This window comes from Denticeps clupeoides, chromosome 7 (genome assembly GCF_900700375.1).
Source record: "Denticeps clupeoides chromosome 7, fDenClu1.1, whole genome shotgun sequence".
Taxonomy (NCBI): domain Eukaryota; kingdom Metazoa; phylum Chordata; class Actinopteri; order Clupeiformes; family Denticipitidae; genus Denticeps; species Denticeps clupeoides.
The window spans coordinates 1,339,272-1,351,912 of record NC_041713.1 but is presented as its reverse complement, the minus strand read 5'-3'; the positions used below and the strand labels follow the sequence as shown (position 1 = coordinate 1,351,912).

Genomic DNA, 12,641 nt, shown 5'->3' with positions numbered 1-12,641 from the left:
CATTTATTTGACAAATGTCTTGAAAATTAGATAATTAGTTGAATATATTTGAATATTGTTCATTTACACACAAACACATTCACGCACATCATCATAACAAATGAAGAATCCATGGGAAGATATTGTCCTTCACTCTGGTTTCCCCTCTTTTCCCTGTTTAAAAAAAAACAGATTTCAGATTTGTCTCTGCAGATATGCTCATTTCATTCATTCGTTTAATTCGTTAACCCTAAATTTGACCTTTGCTCCAGGATCGCGGCTCTTTGCCCTCATCTTGTTGACCTGGGACTCGGCGATGTCGGCCCGCTCCTCTGCCTCCTCCAGCTCGTGCTGAACCCTCCTGAGCCGAGAGAGGTGGGCGTTGGCCTGTTCCTCCTGGAACCAGAAAAATAAAAAAAACATTAAAAATTTTTTTTTAAATTAAAATTAAATTAAAAAACAGTCTTTATTGCGGCTGAACGTGTTCATGAAGTCGACCTCTCACCGTGTCCTCAGTCTGTCTCTTGTAAGACTTCACTTTGATCTGCAGTTTGTCCACCAGGTCCTGCAGCCTGTTCATGTGTTTCTTGTCCTCTTCAGCCTGCCAGTTAACGTTGCAGATCATTTTTAAAATAACCCGGACATCTGCCAACCAAGTCGGATTGTTGAAAGTACCAAACCTGGTAAGTGAGTTCTCGGACCCTCCTTTCATTTTTACGGAAGCCTTTAATAGCGTCGGTTCCTCGCCTCTGCTCAGCCTCCAGCTCGTTCTCCAGTTCTCTCACCTGGAATCGATCAAAATCAGGAGAACATCCCAGGCACGTGGCTTGTTCTGTAGCTGTGGAGCAACTGGGAATGACCATGTACCCTCAACTCCAGCTTTTGGAGTTGCTTCTTCCCACCCTTCATGGCCAGCTGCTCAGCCTCATCCAGACGGTGCTGCAGGTCCTTCACTGTGGTCTCCAGGTTCTTCTTCATCCTCTCCAGATGAGCGCTGGTGTCCTGCTCCTTCTTCAGTTCCTCGGCCATCATGGCTGCCTGTTCCAGCAGTAAAGTTAACCCAGTTAGCCAGTTTCTGCTCTTAAAAGTGTCCGAAATGACAGTAACTACATTCTGATCAGTTAAATGTTCATCCAGGAAGGTGCTTACATCAGTAATAGAGTTTTTGGCCTTTTCTTCCACATTCCTTGCTTCTTGAATTGTGTCCTCCACTTCACCTTGAAGTTGGGCAACATCCCCCTCCAGCTTCTTCTTTGTGTTCAGAAGACTTGTGTTCTGTGGCAGAAGGTCCAGGTTAGAGTCCTGAAGGCAGAACCCTTCCCAGCAATACAGGATGTGAAACACGACTACCAACATGACGCCATGTACCTGCGAGTGGAGAAGTGTTCCTCGCTCACTGGCATCTACCAGCTCTTGCTCAGCAACCTTTCGAGCTCGTTCGGTTTGCTCGAGGGCAGCTCTGAGTTCCTCGATCTCTGCCTGCATGAGGACACTCCTGCGCTCGACCATGGTGCCTTGTTCCTTCACGTCTTCTTGTTCTCTGAGGGCATTGTCAAGCTGCAGTTGGGTGTCCTAACAAGGGATACAAAGGACAAAAAGGGTAGGAACCTTCAGTGCCACCCTACTTCTAGATTATCTGTGCTATTAACCTGGAGCTGTCCCTGGACCATCCTCAGATGTTTCTGAGCCTCAGCAGCCTGCCTGTTGGCATGGCTCAGCTGGATCTCCATGTCGTTAAGGTCTCCCTCCATCTTCTTCTTGATTCTGAGGGCATCGTTCCTGCTTCTGATCTCCAAGTCCAGAGTGCTTTGCATGACATCAGTGGCCCTCTGGCTGTTCTTCTTCAGCTGGTCAATCTCCTCGTCTTTTTCAGCGAGCTTTCGGTCCACCTCGGATTTCACCTGGTTCAGTTCCAGCTGTACTCTAAGGATCTTTGATTCTTCATGCTCTAGAGATGCCTGAGAGGAAAAAGTAATGACATGGCTGTAAGAACATCATCTTGATTGACGTGAAATTTGAACTTGTTTGAGCTGGTCACCTCAGCTTCCTCCAGAGCACCCTGGATCTCGGATTTCTCAGCTTCCACCTGCCTCTTGGCCTTCTCCAGCTCATGGACGCTCTTTCCACTCTCGCCAATTTGCTCGGTCAGGTCTGAGATCTCCTCTGTTTCAAATAATCAGCACCCAGTCAGCACGTGTCCAACGCTTCTTCACAACACATCCTGCATTGCAATACAACGTTACTCACGTTGCAGATTCTTATTTTCCCGTTTCAGTGTCTCAAGGTAATCGAGAGCTTCCTCATACGAGTTCTTCAGCTTAAAGAGCTCTGTGCTGAGGGTCCGAGTCTCCTTCTGAGAGCCTTCCAGCTCCGCCTGGGTCTCCTCAAACTTCTGTTTCCACTCAGCAAGGACCTGCCAGATTGCAAAAGTAAGCCACTGATCACTTAAAACATGCAGAACATGGAGGGACAGTAGATGTACCAAAGATGGAGGTGGCAACGCTACAACCCTACAAGTCTTAGCCCACGTGTCCCACCCGGGGTCCAAACTGTAGGACAATTTTACACATCTAAAAACCCAAAACCAGATATTGAAACCAGAAATTACAGAGACCTTGTCAAAGCTCCTTTGTTTCTTGTCCAGGTTTGCAGCCATGCCATTTGCTCTTTCCACTTCAGTCATGAGATCTTCCATCTCACTGTGCAGCCTCTGCTTGGTCTTCTCCAGTGAAGCGCATTTGGAGTTCACCGCCTTGATTTGCTCCTCTGCCTCTTGGAGGCGTTGGATGAGCTTCTTCCTGAGGAGAATTTGGATGGATTCTCAGAGGAAGGGACAGAAGTGACACCTGCTTACTAGTGGTGTCGAAATGAATCTCTTAATCGATGCATCGTGATGCAGACGTGGACGATGCTTCATGGAGAAGAACCTAATGGATTCCATCATAATGACGTTGCTTGATGATTTTCGAGTTAAAATGCAGCGACTGTGGCGACCTGATCTGAGAACAGAGTCCGGCCTTGTCCACGGAACGCCCTCCTAACGCCATACGTGATTTTGCTGTGCTTTGTAGCTGCGTTTCACTGCCGTTCGCTTGACATTGTTTTATGCTTGTCCAGAAAACCACCTGATCCAGACGTCTGTGTGAATGAGGCCTTAACTCTCATCTCACTGACGTATTTAAAACATAATGTGAAGTCATGTAGAAAAATTGATTGGATGCATCGATAATCTATGTCTTTGAATCGTGAGACCAGTGAAGACCGCTACTGCTCACTACTGGATCGTGACATTTAAAGACAATTTAAATTACTTGGTGTCTTCTAGGTCCTCGGTGCGCTGGATGGCGTCCGTCTCAAATTTGTTCCGCCACTGAGCCACCTCGCTGTTGGCCTTGGACGTGCAGCGCTGGAGCTCAGCCTTGGCCTCCTGCTCCTCCTCAAACTGCTCACGGAGGAGGTCGCAGTCATGGCGGGATGACTGCAGAGCGTGGGCCAGGGCGTTCTTCGCCTGGAGATGGAACGTACTGAATGTAATCCGACCCAAACTTCATGTCATATCAGTATTCATTATTTCCTGGATGTGGTTTCCAGCTATTTAAATCATCAGGAACCTGCCAGGACCTTTGACTCTTCTTCCAGCTGCCTTTTTAGCTCCTCTAGCTGCTGAGTGAAGCCCGCTTTGCCCCTTGTCAGCTGGGCAATGAGACTTCCCTTCTCTTCTACTTGATGGGAAAATTCAGCTAGATTGAAATGAGAGAGTCAGGAACAATTAGAAGTGAAGGATTCATGCAGATGCTGTAAGATGGAATCCATCCCATGCAGGATGGGGCTTCATCGCGCCGACTTTACCATTCTCAGAATGTAGACGAGCTTTATAGACGCTCAAGTCATTGTTCTGCCTCATGATTTCTTCATTCTTGGTCTTCGCCTCAATGAGTTGGTCTTCCAGCGAGCGACACGTTTTCTCCAAGTTCACCTTAGAGAACATGATCCATTTGAACTGAAGCCGTAAATAGTTTTTTTACATATTACTGAAGAATGTGCATAAATGGCCATGGCCCTCTTACCTTGGCTTTTGCCAGGGTCTCCATGTTGCTGAACAAGTCATCAACCTCCATTTTGAATTCACTCTTCTCCTTTTCCAGCTTCTGCTTGACTCTCTGGAGATTGTCCATCTGCTCTCCCAGTTCTGCCACACTGTCGGCGTGTTTCCTGCGCAGTGCGGCGGCTGTGGCCTCGTGCCGCAGCGTGGACTCTTCCAGGTCGCGGCGGAGCTTCTGGAACTCGGCCTCGCGCTTCTTGTTGAGCTCAGTCTGGGCGGTGGTCGCGCCGCCGGCTTCCTCCAGCCGCTCGCTGATGTCCTCCAGCTCCCGAGACAGATCGGCCCTCTGCTTCTCCACTTTGGCCTGAGCCGCTCGCCCGGCCTCGATCTCCTCCTCCAGCTCCTCGGCCCGCGCCTGACAACCAGAGGAACATCCGTCACCATCCATCCAAATATCATCACTGCACGCCTTGCAACCTTACATGGACTTCCTTTATCTTCTTCTGAAGCTGGGAGTTCATCACTTGCTCGTCTTCAATTCTACTAATTAAGTTGCTTGTTTCAAACTCTTTTCTGCAAATATGACACATTGTGACAGTCTTATTAAAAACAGCCAGATCTTAGACACATCCGCTCATACAAATGGTTCACGTTACTTCCTGAGCTTCTCCTCCAGCTGCTGCTTATCATTCTCCAAGTCCATGGTGCACTCTTGGGCCAGTTTCAGATCTGCTTCAAGCTTCCTCTTGCCTCTTTCTAGGTCCATGCGAAGCTTCTTCTCTTGCTCTAAAGAGCCTTCAAACTGTCAAGCACATTTTATGTCTGTAAAAAATTGTTCATGCACAAAGGTACATGATGTATGAAAAAATTCCACACGCACGTCATCGACTTGTTGTTCAAGCTTGGCTTTGGCCTTTGTCAGAATGTTCACTTTGTCCTCTTCAACCTGAAGATCATCTAGAGTCTGCTGGTGGGCCTCTTGGAGGGATTTCTTCTCCTTGGTAAGCTTGGAAATGTTCTCATCTTGATTGGACATCTCCTCGGTTAGGTTTTTAACCTGCAAACATCTCTCCAGTCAACTGAGACCATCGCCCATGATTGAGTTAATTGGTAGTGTGTGTCCTACCTTGTTCTCGGTGGCATGTTTTTCCTTCTCCACTTTGGCCAAGGTGAGTTCGAGGTCATCAATGTCTTTCTTCAGCTCAGAGCACTCGTCCTCCAGCTTCCTCTTCTTGGATGTCAGCTCTGCATTCATTTCCTCCTCATCATCAAGCCTCTCGCTCAGCTCTTTAAGTTTGGCCTCAAGCGTGATTTTGCTCTTGATTAACCCCTCACATCTTTCCTCTGCATCTGCAAGACTCTCGCTTTCCTGCATGACAGAAGATGAATGGTAGGGTTGTGTCTTTCTACTGTGCATAAAAGCTTAACAAATACTTACAGCATGAACTTGTATCAGCAGGTCGTTCCTCTCCTGCAGCAATGCCACCATCTTCTCCTCAAGCTCCTTACGCTTTGCCTCGGCTTGTGCCAGGTTTTCCTTGCTCTGGATGAAGTCCTCCTTCATGGTGGCCATCTCCTTCTCAGTCTCTGCACTCTTTAGCAGGGGCTTGATTTTGAAGTAGAGCTTCATCCATGGCCAGTGTTTCACGTTCATGAATGAACGGAGGTTGTATTGCAAGGTATAAATGGCATCTCTGAAAACATCGTCACACCATCGGTGTGTGGGATAGTGTGGGATAAACCAGATTTTACAAGCTCTACTGAAAAGGGCTGAATCATGAATCATTAGAACGAATGAACCAGTTCACTAAAACATTTGTTGAATCTAAAAAGATTTGTTGAATCAACGAACCATTCGGTGCTTGGCTAGAGGAGCATGTGACTCAAACTTCCTCAACTGACACACAGCTGAACGTTTCAGTTCAGTTCATGGCTTCCAGGAATGGGCGACGAGACTGATGCCTTGTCTTCCTGTGACTGGCTATTTAATTAGTCTGTTCTGCAAATTGGGCTCAGTGAGTGATCCCTTCACGCAATGTATAACCCAGAGTGCATTCAGTGAAAGATTCACACTGAACATGCACAGTTCCCTCGCAAATTGTTGCAATGAGAGTCATGCAAACTGTGGGTTCTATACACTACTTGTTACATGCTGCGTCCTACTGTACATGAGTTGTTGCAGTGGCAATTTAAATATGTTCGCACCACACCCCTATCTCCATCCGTCACTCCTGCTATGGCTGGTGAGTCTCACTCTCATCTCATTACTGCGAACAGAGAATAATGGTCGCCCTAAGAAGAAAACGATTCATGGAGTGATTCGCTCATCTGAACTGAGAGACTAACGATTCACTTGATGAAATGATTCAGTTCAGTGAAAAATGTTTGAACGAATCTTTCGTAAACGACACAACTCTAAAGCAGATTGCTGTCACTAGTATCTGGCAGCAGTAACACGACTTCCTATCGATCATTTATTTTGTTTGTGTAACTTACCTCCTCGCTGTCATTTTTACATATTCCTTTCTCATAAGATAACCGCGACACAGAGCCTGAACACACATGACCACAGAGGCCAGCTTTTCGTCTCGCATCTCCTCCAGAGTTCCCAGCAGGCCAGCTTTGAAAAACACCTGGATCCACACCGGGTTCAGATTTATATCATGAACATAGGTTGATGTCAAATCGCACACAGACAAACTGCTTACCTTGGTGTGACCAAACCGATACTGCGTGTGATCGACGTCAATAGACCCTAAAAGCTTCTCAGAGGCCTTCTTGCCATCAATGAACTGTCCCTCCGGAATGGCACTGGCATTCAGGATTCTGTACCTGTTTTAATTCGTACAATTAGAAGCTGGACCTTCTCGTGGCCCAGTGTTTGGAAACGTTCACCTCTGCTTGAAGTCGGCATACAGGATTCTGCTTGGGAAGCCCTTCCTGCAGATGCGTATACCTTCCAGGACACCATTACAGCGCAGTTGATGGATCACCAGATGGTTATCCATTATACCTGCGCACCATTTAACACATACAGGTCACTTCTGCGAGTAGAACTGGCTTTTTATAAATGATATGATGTTAATCATCATCCTTTTTAATATTCAGAAATGACAGCGTGTATGTTCTAGGACGCTCAGTACCTGGTGTCTTCACCTCATTGGGAATAAGACATCGGACGAAGTGGGGATGTGTGCTCCTCAAGTTTGTCATCAACTTGCCGAGGTTCTCCTGACCAAAATAACAGACACGTTGGTGACACATTGTGAAAACGTTTGTGTGGAACATTTCAGGCTGTGGTGGGAAAACTGCTGTTACCCTGAAGACAGCAGAGACCGTCTGGAAGGAGCCTCCCTTCTTCTTGGCTGCTTTTTTGCCACCTGCGCCACTGGAACCTCCACCAGCCTCTTCAGAAACAACAGATTCCCATGGAATTGGCCACGCTTATTTAATGTCAACTTCTAATCGCGAAAAAATCTACCATCTGCCATCAAGTGCACTTTATTGCCCTACAAAGCTAAAGTACAGAACCTTTAAATATGAACAAAATGGTTTCTCATGTTTAACATCATGCAGGACACCTGATTCGGCAGAGGAGAAAGACGCGTAGAGGAAAGCCAGCAACTTGATGGAGGACTTCTGATACAGCTGCACCACAGACTCATTCAGCGGATCCTTGTTCTTGTCCAGCCAGCCGGCGATGTTGTAGTCCACGGTGCCGGCGTAGTGCACCAGGGTGAAGTGGGCCTCGGCCTTGCCTTTGGTCAGCTTGGGTTTCTGGAAGGCGTTGTTCTTGCCGAGATGCTGGTCGTACAGCTTGTTTTTGAAGGATGCGTCCGTGGCCTTGGGGAACATGCACTCCTCCTCGAGAATGGAGAAGATGCCCATTGGCTGTAGAAGGAAGGAATGGTCATGCAGCATAGTTTATGCTGAGATTTTCTGCAAAATATTCTTTTCTGCAAAACCTTCTATCGAAAGGTCTGCTACAGTTCCGTACCTTCTCAATAAGCTCAATGCAGGCAGCCAGGTCCATCCCGAAGTCGATAAACTCCCAGTCGATGCCTTCCTTCTTGTACTCTTCCTGCTCCAGCACAAACATGTGGTGGTTGAAGAACTGCTGCAGCTTCTCATTGGTGAAGTTGATGCACAGTTGCTCCAGGCTGTTGAACTGGTGAGGAAGGGAAGTAGAACATGCAGCACGCGCCACTCATAGCATTCCACTTTATTCCACTCACATCGAAGATTTCAAATCCAGCAATGTCCAGCACTCCAATGAAGAACTGCCTGGGCTGCTTGGTGTCCAGCATTTGGTTAATTCGGATGACCATCCACAAGAACATTTTCTCGTAGACGGATTTTGCCAAGGCACCAACTGCATTGGAAACCTGAAAATTGCGTGAAATGTATGAAAAAGAGGCGAATTTAGAGTAAAAAAGGTCAGATGTACGTGTAAGTTTACCTGTTGGACCGTCTGGCCTTTGGTGACGTACTCGTTCCCAACCTTGACCCGGGGGTAGCACAGGGCTTTGAGGAGGTCCGCCGAGTTCAGGCCCATGAGGTAGGCCACCTTGTCAGCCACTGCGAACGACACCAGCATGAGAACCCGCCTCACGCCACCCTGCTAGAAAAGGGCGGGGCCGGGATTTACCCTCGGGGCTGTCGGCCTCGGCCTGCTCCTCGCGCTGCTTCTGCTTGAACTTCATGTTCCCATAATGCATCACGGCACCGGTCAGCTTGTAAATGCTCACTTTCTCTTCTGAACTGAAGCCCAGAATGTCTATAGCGGTCTGGCAGGGGACAAAAAATGTCATCGGCAGAATGTGGAAATCAGTAAATAATAAAAAATACGCACGTCCGTGGCAACCAGCTCCTCCTTGTCATCGATGCTGGCCACGGAGATCTGGCCCTGGCTGATCATGGGGAAGTCGTACGGGTTGGTGGTGATGAGCAGCATTTCTGAAAGAGGAGACCGGGCAGGTGAGGCGCTGAGGCTGCATGGTCTGAAATCCGTGTCCTCGTGAGGACGCACCGATGAGCTCTGGCTTGTGGTTGGTCATGATCTGGTAGAAGATGTGGTAACTTCTTTCATCCGCCAGCTGGAACGTCACTCGAGACTTCTCCAGAAGGTCTGGGGGATAACAAGACACAGGTATAAGGGACAAAGCGGACGCTTTCTTCATGCTTTGTATGAAAAGGAAGAAGAATCTTACATGTTTCGATATCCGCAGATGCCAGTTTCCCAGAGGTTCCGAAATGGATGCGGATGAATTTACCCTAAAGACAAAGGCGTGCAGCGGAATCAAGGAATTTTCCAAAATTACAATAAAAAAAACCCCCAAAAAAAACAGAAGATCAGCTGCGCTCACAAAGCGGGAGGAGTTGTCATTCCGCACTGTCTTGGCGTTTCCAAACGCCTCCAGCAGTGGGTTGGCTGAGATGATTTGATCTTCCAGCGTGCCCTAGCAGTGACAGCAAATTTACATTTACATTTCCTCACATGTCGTGATGTAAGTCGTGGTTGGGCCAATATTTCGTTTCTCAGTCAATAATTTCCCCTTGAAACGTTTAGATTGTAAATGAAAAATCGTTTTATTAAGATTTATCTGTTCTGTATAGGGTGCAGTTTCTAACATGCCTCATAAAAACATGATGTCTTTACATGATCAATACTATGAAAGAATATACACAAACATATCGCACATTTATAATCTGCAGAATCATCGTTAACAGAGAGACACGTTAAACGTAGGGCTGTAAAAATAAAAAAAAATCTAATTTTATAAAATTAACTCATTAATAAAGGCATCTCAGTAGTGTTTTGTTTGCTGCATGGGTGGGCGTGTCTGCCTTGCAACAATATAGACACTTAATTGCACAATAAATCAATTAATTCGATGTATCGATTCACAAGTATGACAAACACTGAAAAAGATTCATTTGATTTACTTAATTAAACAATGGACATTGGTTGGACGTGATTCATTTGATTTAGACTGTCCTCCTCATTCCTTTAAATATTATGTTTTTTCCATTTTTTTATTAGTTACTAAAAGTTGAGATTTGGTGCAAATTAAACACGTTGATTTAATAGTTGTATTTTTTAGAACTCTGGTGCATGCTGTTGGAAACATTAAAATATTAAGTCTGATCCATGTGATTATAATGCCTTCACATCACTATCGCTTTGCCCCTCCCACCTGCACTTTCCCTGCCGCGCTTTCCTTCTTCTTGTCACCAGACACCGCAATTGTGGCAAAGTACTGGATGACCCGTTTGGTGTTGACGGTCTTTCCTGCACCGGATTCTCCGCTGTAAAGAAGGGGGAGTGGACGTGATCTGGATCAACTCCAGCAACCGCAACAGATTCCAGCGGTCAGGGGACTCACGTGATCAGGACAGACTGGTTCTCGCGATCTGCAGACACAACGTGACACACATGAGCAGGAGCAACAGCGGGGGTCCTTAGTACCGACGGCGTGGCTGGAGGTCGTCACCTGTGAGCATGTTCTGATACGCATTGTCAGAGACGGAGAAGATGTGGGGCGGAGCCTCCATTCGCTTCTTCCCGCGGTAGGCGGCGACCACCACGGCATCGTAGACCGGGAGCCACTTGTAGGGGTTGACAGTCACACAGAAGAGCCCAGAGTAGGTCTGGAATAGTAAATATCATCATCATCATCATCATCTTCACCATCACCATCACCCATCGCCACCCTGACAGAACTCACGTAAATCATCCACGCTGCGTAACGCTCTTTGAGGTTGAACAGCACCGACGGCTCGTTGAGGTGGGTCATCATGGCCATGTCCTCGATTTTATCATACTTCGGGGGATTCATAGGGTGGACGTCTTCATCCTTGACCGTCACCGTCTGTGGGACAGGTCAAACCACCCCTTTTTTTACTAAATGATTTAAATTGACGCGTGACCTCTTCCTGTGACGAGATCCTACCTGCCCATCTTCTGCTTCCACCGTGGCTGTTCCACCTTCTCTGCTCTGGATGACACCCTTGACGTACAGCTCCTTGGCGTGGGGCACGAAGCAGGCCGTTTTGGCGTCGAAGGGCCGGTTCTGCGCCTCGATTCGCTCCTTCTCCGGCTTGCGGAGGTAGATGGCGGCCGCGCCGTACGCGGCCATCTCCACGTCCGAGCTCATGGCGCCCCGGTCTGGAGAGGAGGTCACAGCGTCCACCTACCTTGTCTTTACTCCCCCAGGGCGGGACACAGTCGCACCTGAGAAGACATCCGATTCTAAACTCTCGCCATTCGGCGTTTACCGCGTTCTGCAGCAGCAGTGAGAACCCCGACTGCAGACAGGGGTCTCCTCCCGGAGCCTTTATGAAGATCACGCCGCTAAATGCCACCTCTATATTTGGCCGTGGAATTAAGTTCGAATCTCAATCAAGCCCCTTCAGCCATTTCCCCATCAACGCGACAGGAAATCTGTGAAGGACGAGAAGGTCTCTGCAGCGACAGGTGACCCTCGGTTATTTTTACGCACCTTTAATCCCCCGGACTCGTAGAGGACGTTCGCATTGTTCCCACATCACCAGATCAGGCCGCCATCTACTGGGGTTCCCGCTCCCGGAGCTCAGCATCCGTAAGACATGAATACATGAATCCTGCAGACACTCTGGCTCCTCATCAAGGTCACCTTCATCACCCAGTCAACAATGGCCATCAGAAAGGAACTCACACACGACATAATAACGGGAAGAAATAACGTTTTATACATGGTGATTTCCGAAAGAAGAAGGAAATCGTTATTATGAGACAGAAAATTCCCTCTTCACGGGGTCTCCGATCCCAATCGACTCTGTTCTCCTTCGTTGTCCCTGGCTGGTGGGACAACTCGACTTGCTGGGACTACGACCACCTTTAAGAAGCAGTTGAAAACTCACTTGTTCAAAAAGTATTTCAGACGAATACAACACACTCACACACTCACACACACTCACAAAAAATAGTGAAAAAAAAAATCTATCATCTAGCACTTAACAATTCCCTAGCATGGGGCAGTGGTGTCCTAGCGGCTAATGAAGCGGCCCCGTAATCAGAAGGCTGCCGGTTCGAATCCCGAACCGCCGAGGTGCCACAGAGCAAAGCACCGTCCCCACACACTGCTCCCCGGGCGCCTGTCATGGTGCCCACTGCTCACTCAGGGTGATGGTTAAATGCAGAGGACAAATTCCACTGTGTGCACCGTGTGCTGTGCGGCTGTGTATCACAAGTGACAATCACTTCAATTCCCTGCATGTTCTATTCCTGACAAGTTGGGCCTTATCAGGGCTCTTAGTTTTGTAACTTAAAATCAATAGAAACCGAATGAGAACTGCTGGTGTCGCTTTGGATAAAAGCGTCCGGCAAGTAAAGTAAATTATTCGAATTATTTGAAATGTAATTGGATAGTTCATCACGCGTGGCACGCTGACCACCGGCCTTCATAACCGAACTGAGGACCACGCTTCCTTTGTTCTCTGCCTCCCAGGCCAGGCTCTCATTGTTCATGTCTGCGTGACCCCACGTGAAAGTCAAATGTATATAAAGCGGCGGGTCACCCTGCCGCGTGACCCCACCGTGGTGACAGCTGCCGGCTAATTAGCCACAAGGGATGCAGGG

The 12,641-nt window shown here is 47.7% G+C and overlaps 1 protein-coding gene across 2 annotated transcripts; it reads right to left on the bottom strand.

The window, feature by feature from the left end:
* Positions 1–80: 80 nt before the first annotated feature.
* LOC114793755 (myosin heavy chain, fast skeletal muscle-like) lies at positions 81–11,313 on the bottom strand. 2 transcript variants are annotated; one of them, XM_028985892.1, is made up of 39 exons: positions 10,975–11,313; positions 10,750–10,893; positions 10,516–10,672; positions 10,408–10,435; positions 10,219–10,330; positions 9,388–9,480; positions 9,232–9,295; positions 9,051–9,149; positions 8,874–8,977; positions 8,670–8,808; positions 8,481–8,599; positions 8,257–8,406; positions 8,019–8,189; positions 7,603–7,912; positions 7,340–7,428; positions 7,165–7,252; positions 6,917–7,034; positions 6,730–6,853; positions 6,518–6,654; positions 5,460–5,715; positions 5,148–5,390; positions 4,902–5,078; positions 4,678–4,823; positions 4,504–4,594; positions 4,047–4,436; positions 3,829–3,955; positions 3,601–3,719; positions 3,291–3,487; positions 2,594–2,777; positions 2,227–2,392; positions 2,018–2,142; positions 1,629–1,937; positions 1,348–1,551; positions 1,129–1,254; positions 847–1,017; positions 660–764; positions 478–580; positions 241–375; positions 81–153 (listed from the first exon to the last, which is right to left on the bottom strand). In XM_028985892.1, exons 1-39 carry the CDS (start codon positions 11,176–11,178, stop codon positions 92–94), a joined length of 5,886 nt encoding a protein of 1,961 aa, XP_028841725.1. In that variant the 5' UTR covers positions 11,179–11,313; the 3' UTR covers positions 81–91. The 2 variants fall into 2 exon arrangements, with proteins under 2 accessions (XP_028841725.1, XP_028841726.1); XM_028985893.1 differs by having other exon boundaries at positions 485–580; positions 10,975–11,178.
* Between the last annotated feature and the right edge of the window lie 1,328 nt (positions 11,314–12,641).

Coding starts and splice junctions, on each gene's coding strand:
- LOC114793755 (XM_028985892.1), bottom strand. CDS start 11,178: ATGAGCTCGGACGTGGAGATGGCCGCGTACGGCGCGGCCGCCATCTAC. Junction 10,331..10,407: donor AACCAGTCTGTCCTGATCAC/GTGAGTCCCCTG, acceptor CCTTCTTTACAG/CGGAGAATCCGGTGCAGGAA. Junction 5,716..6,517: donor GTAAAAATGACAGCGAGGAG/GTAAGTTACACA, acceptor CGATGTTTTCAG/AGATGCCATTTATACCTTGC.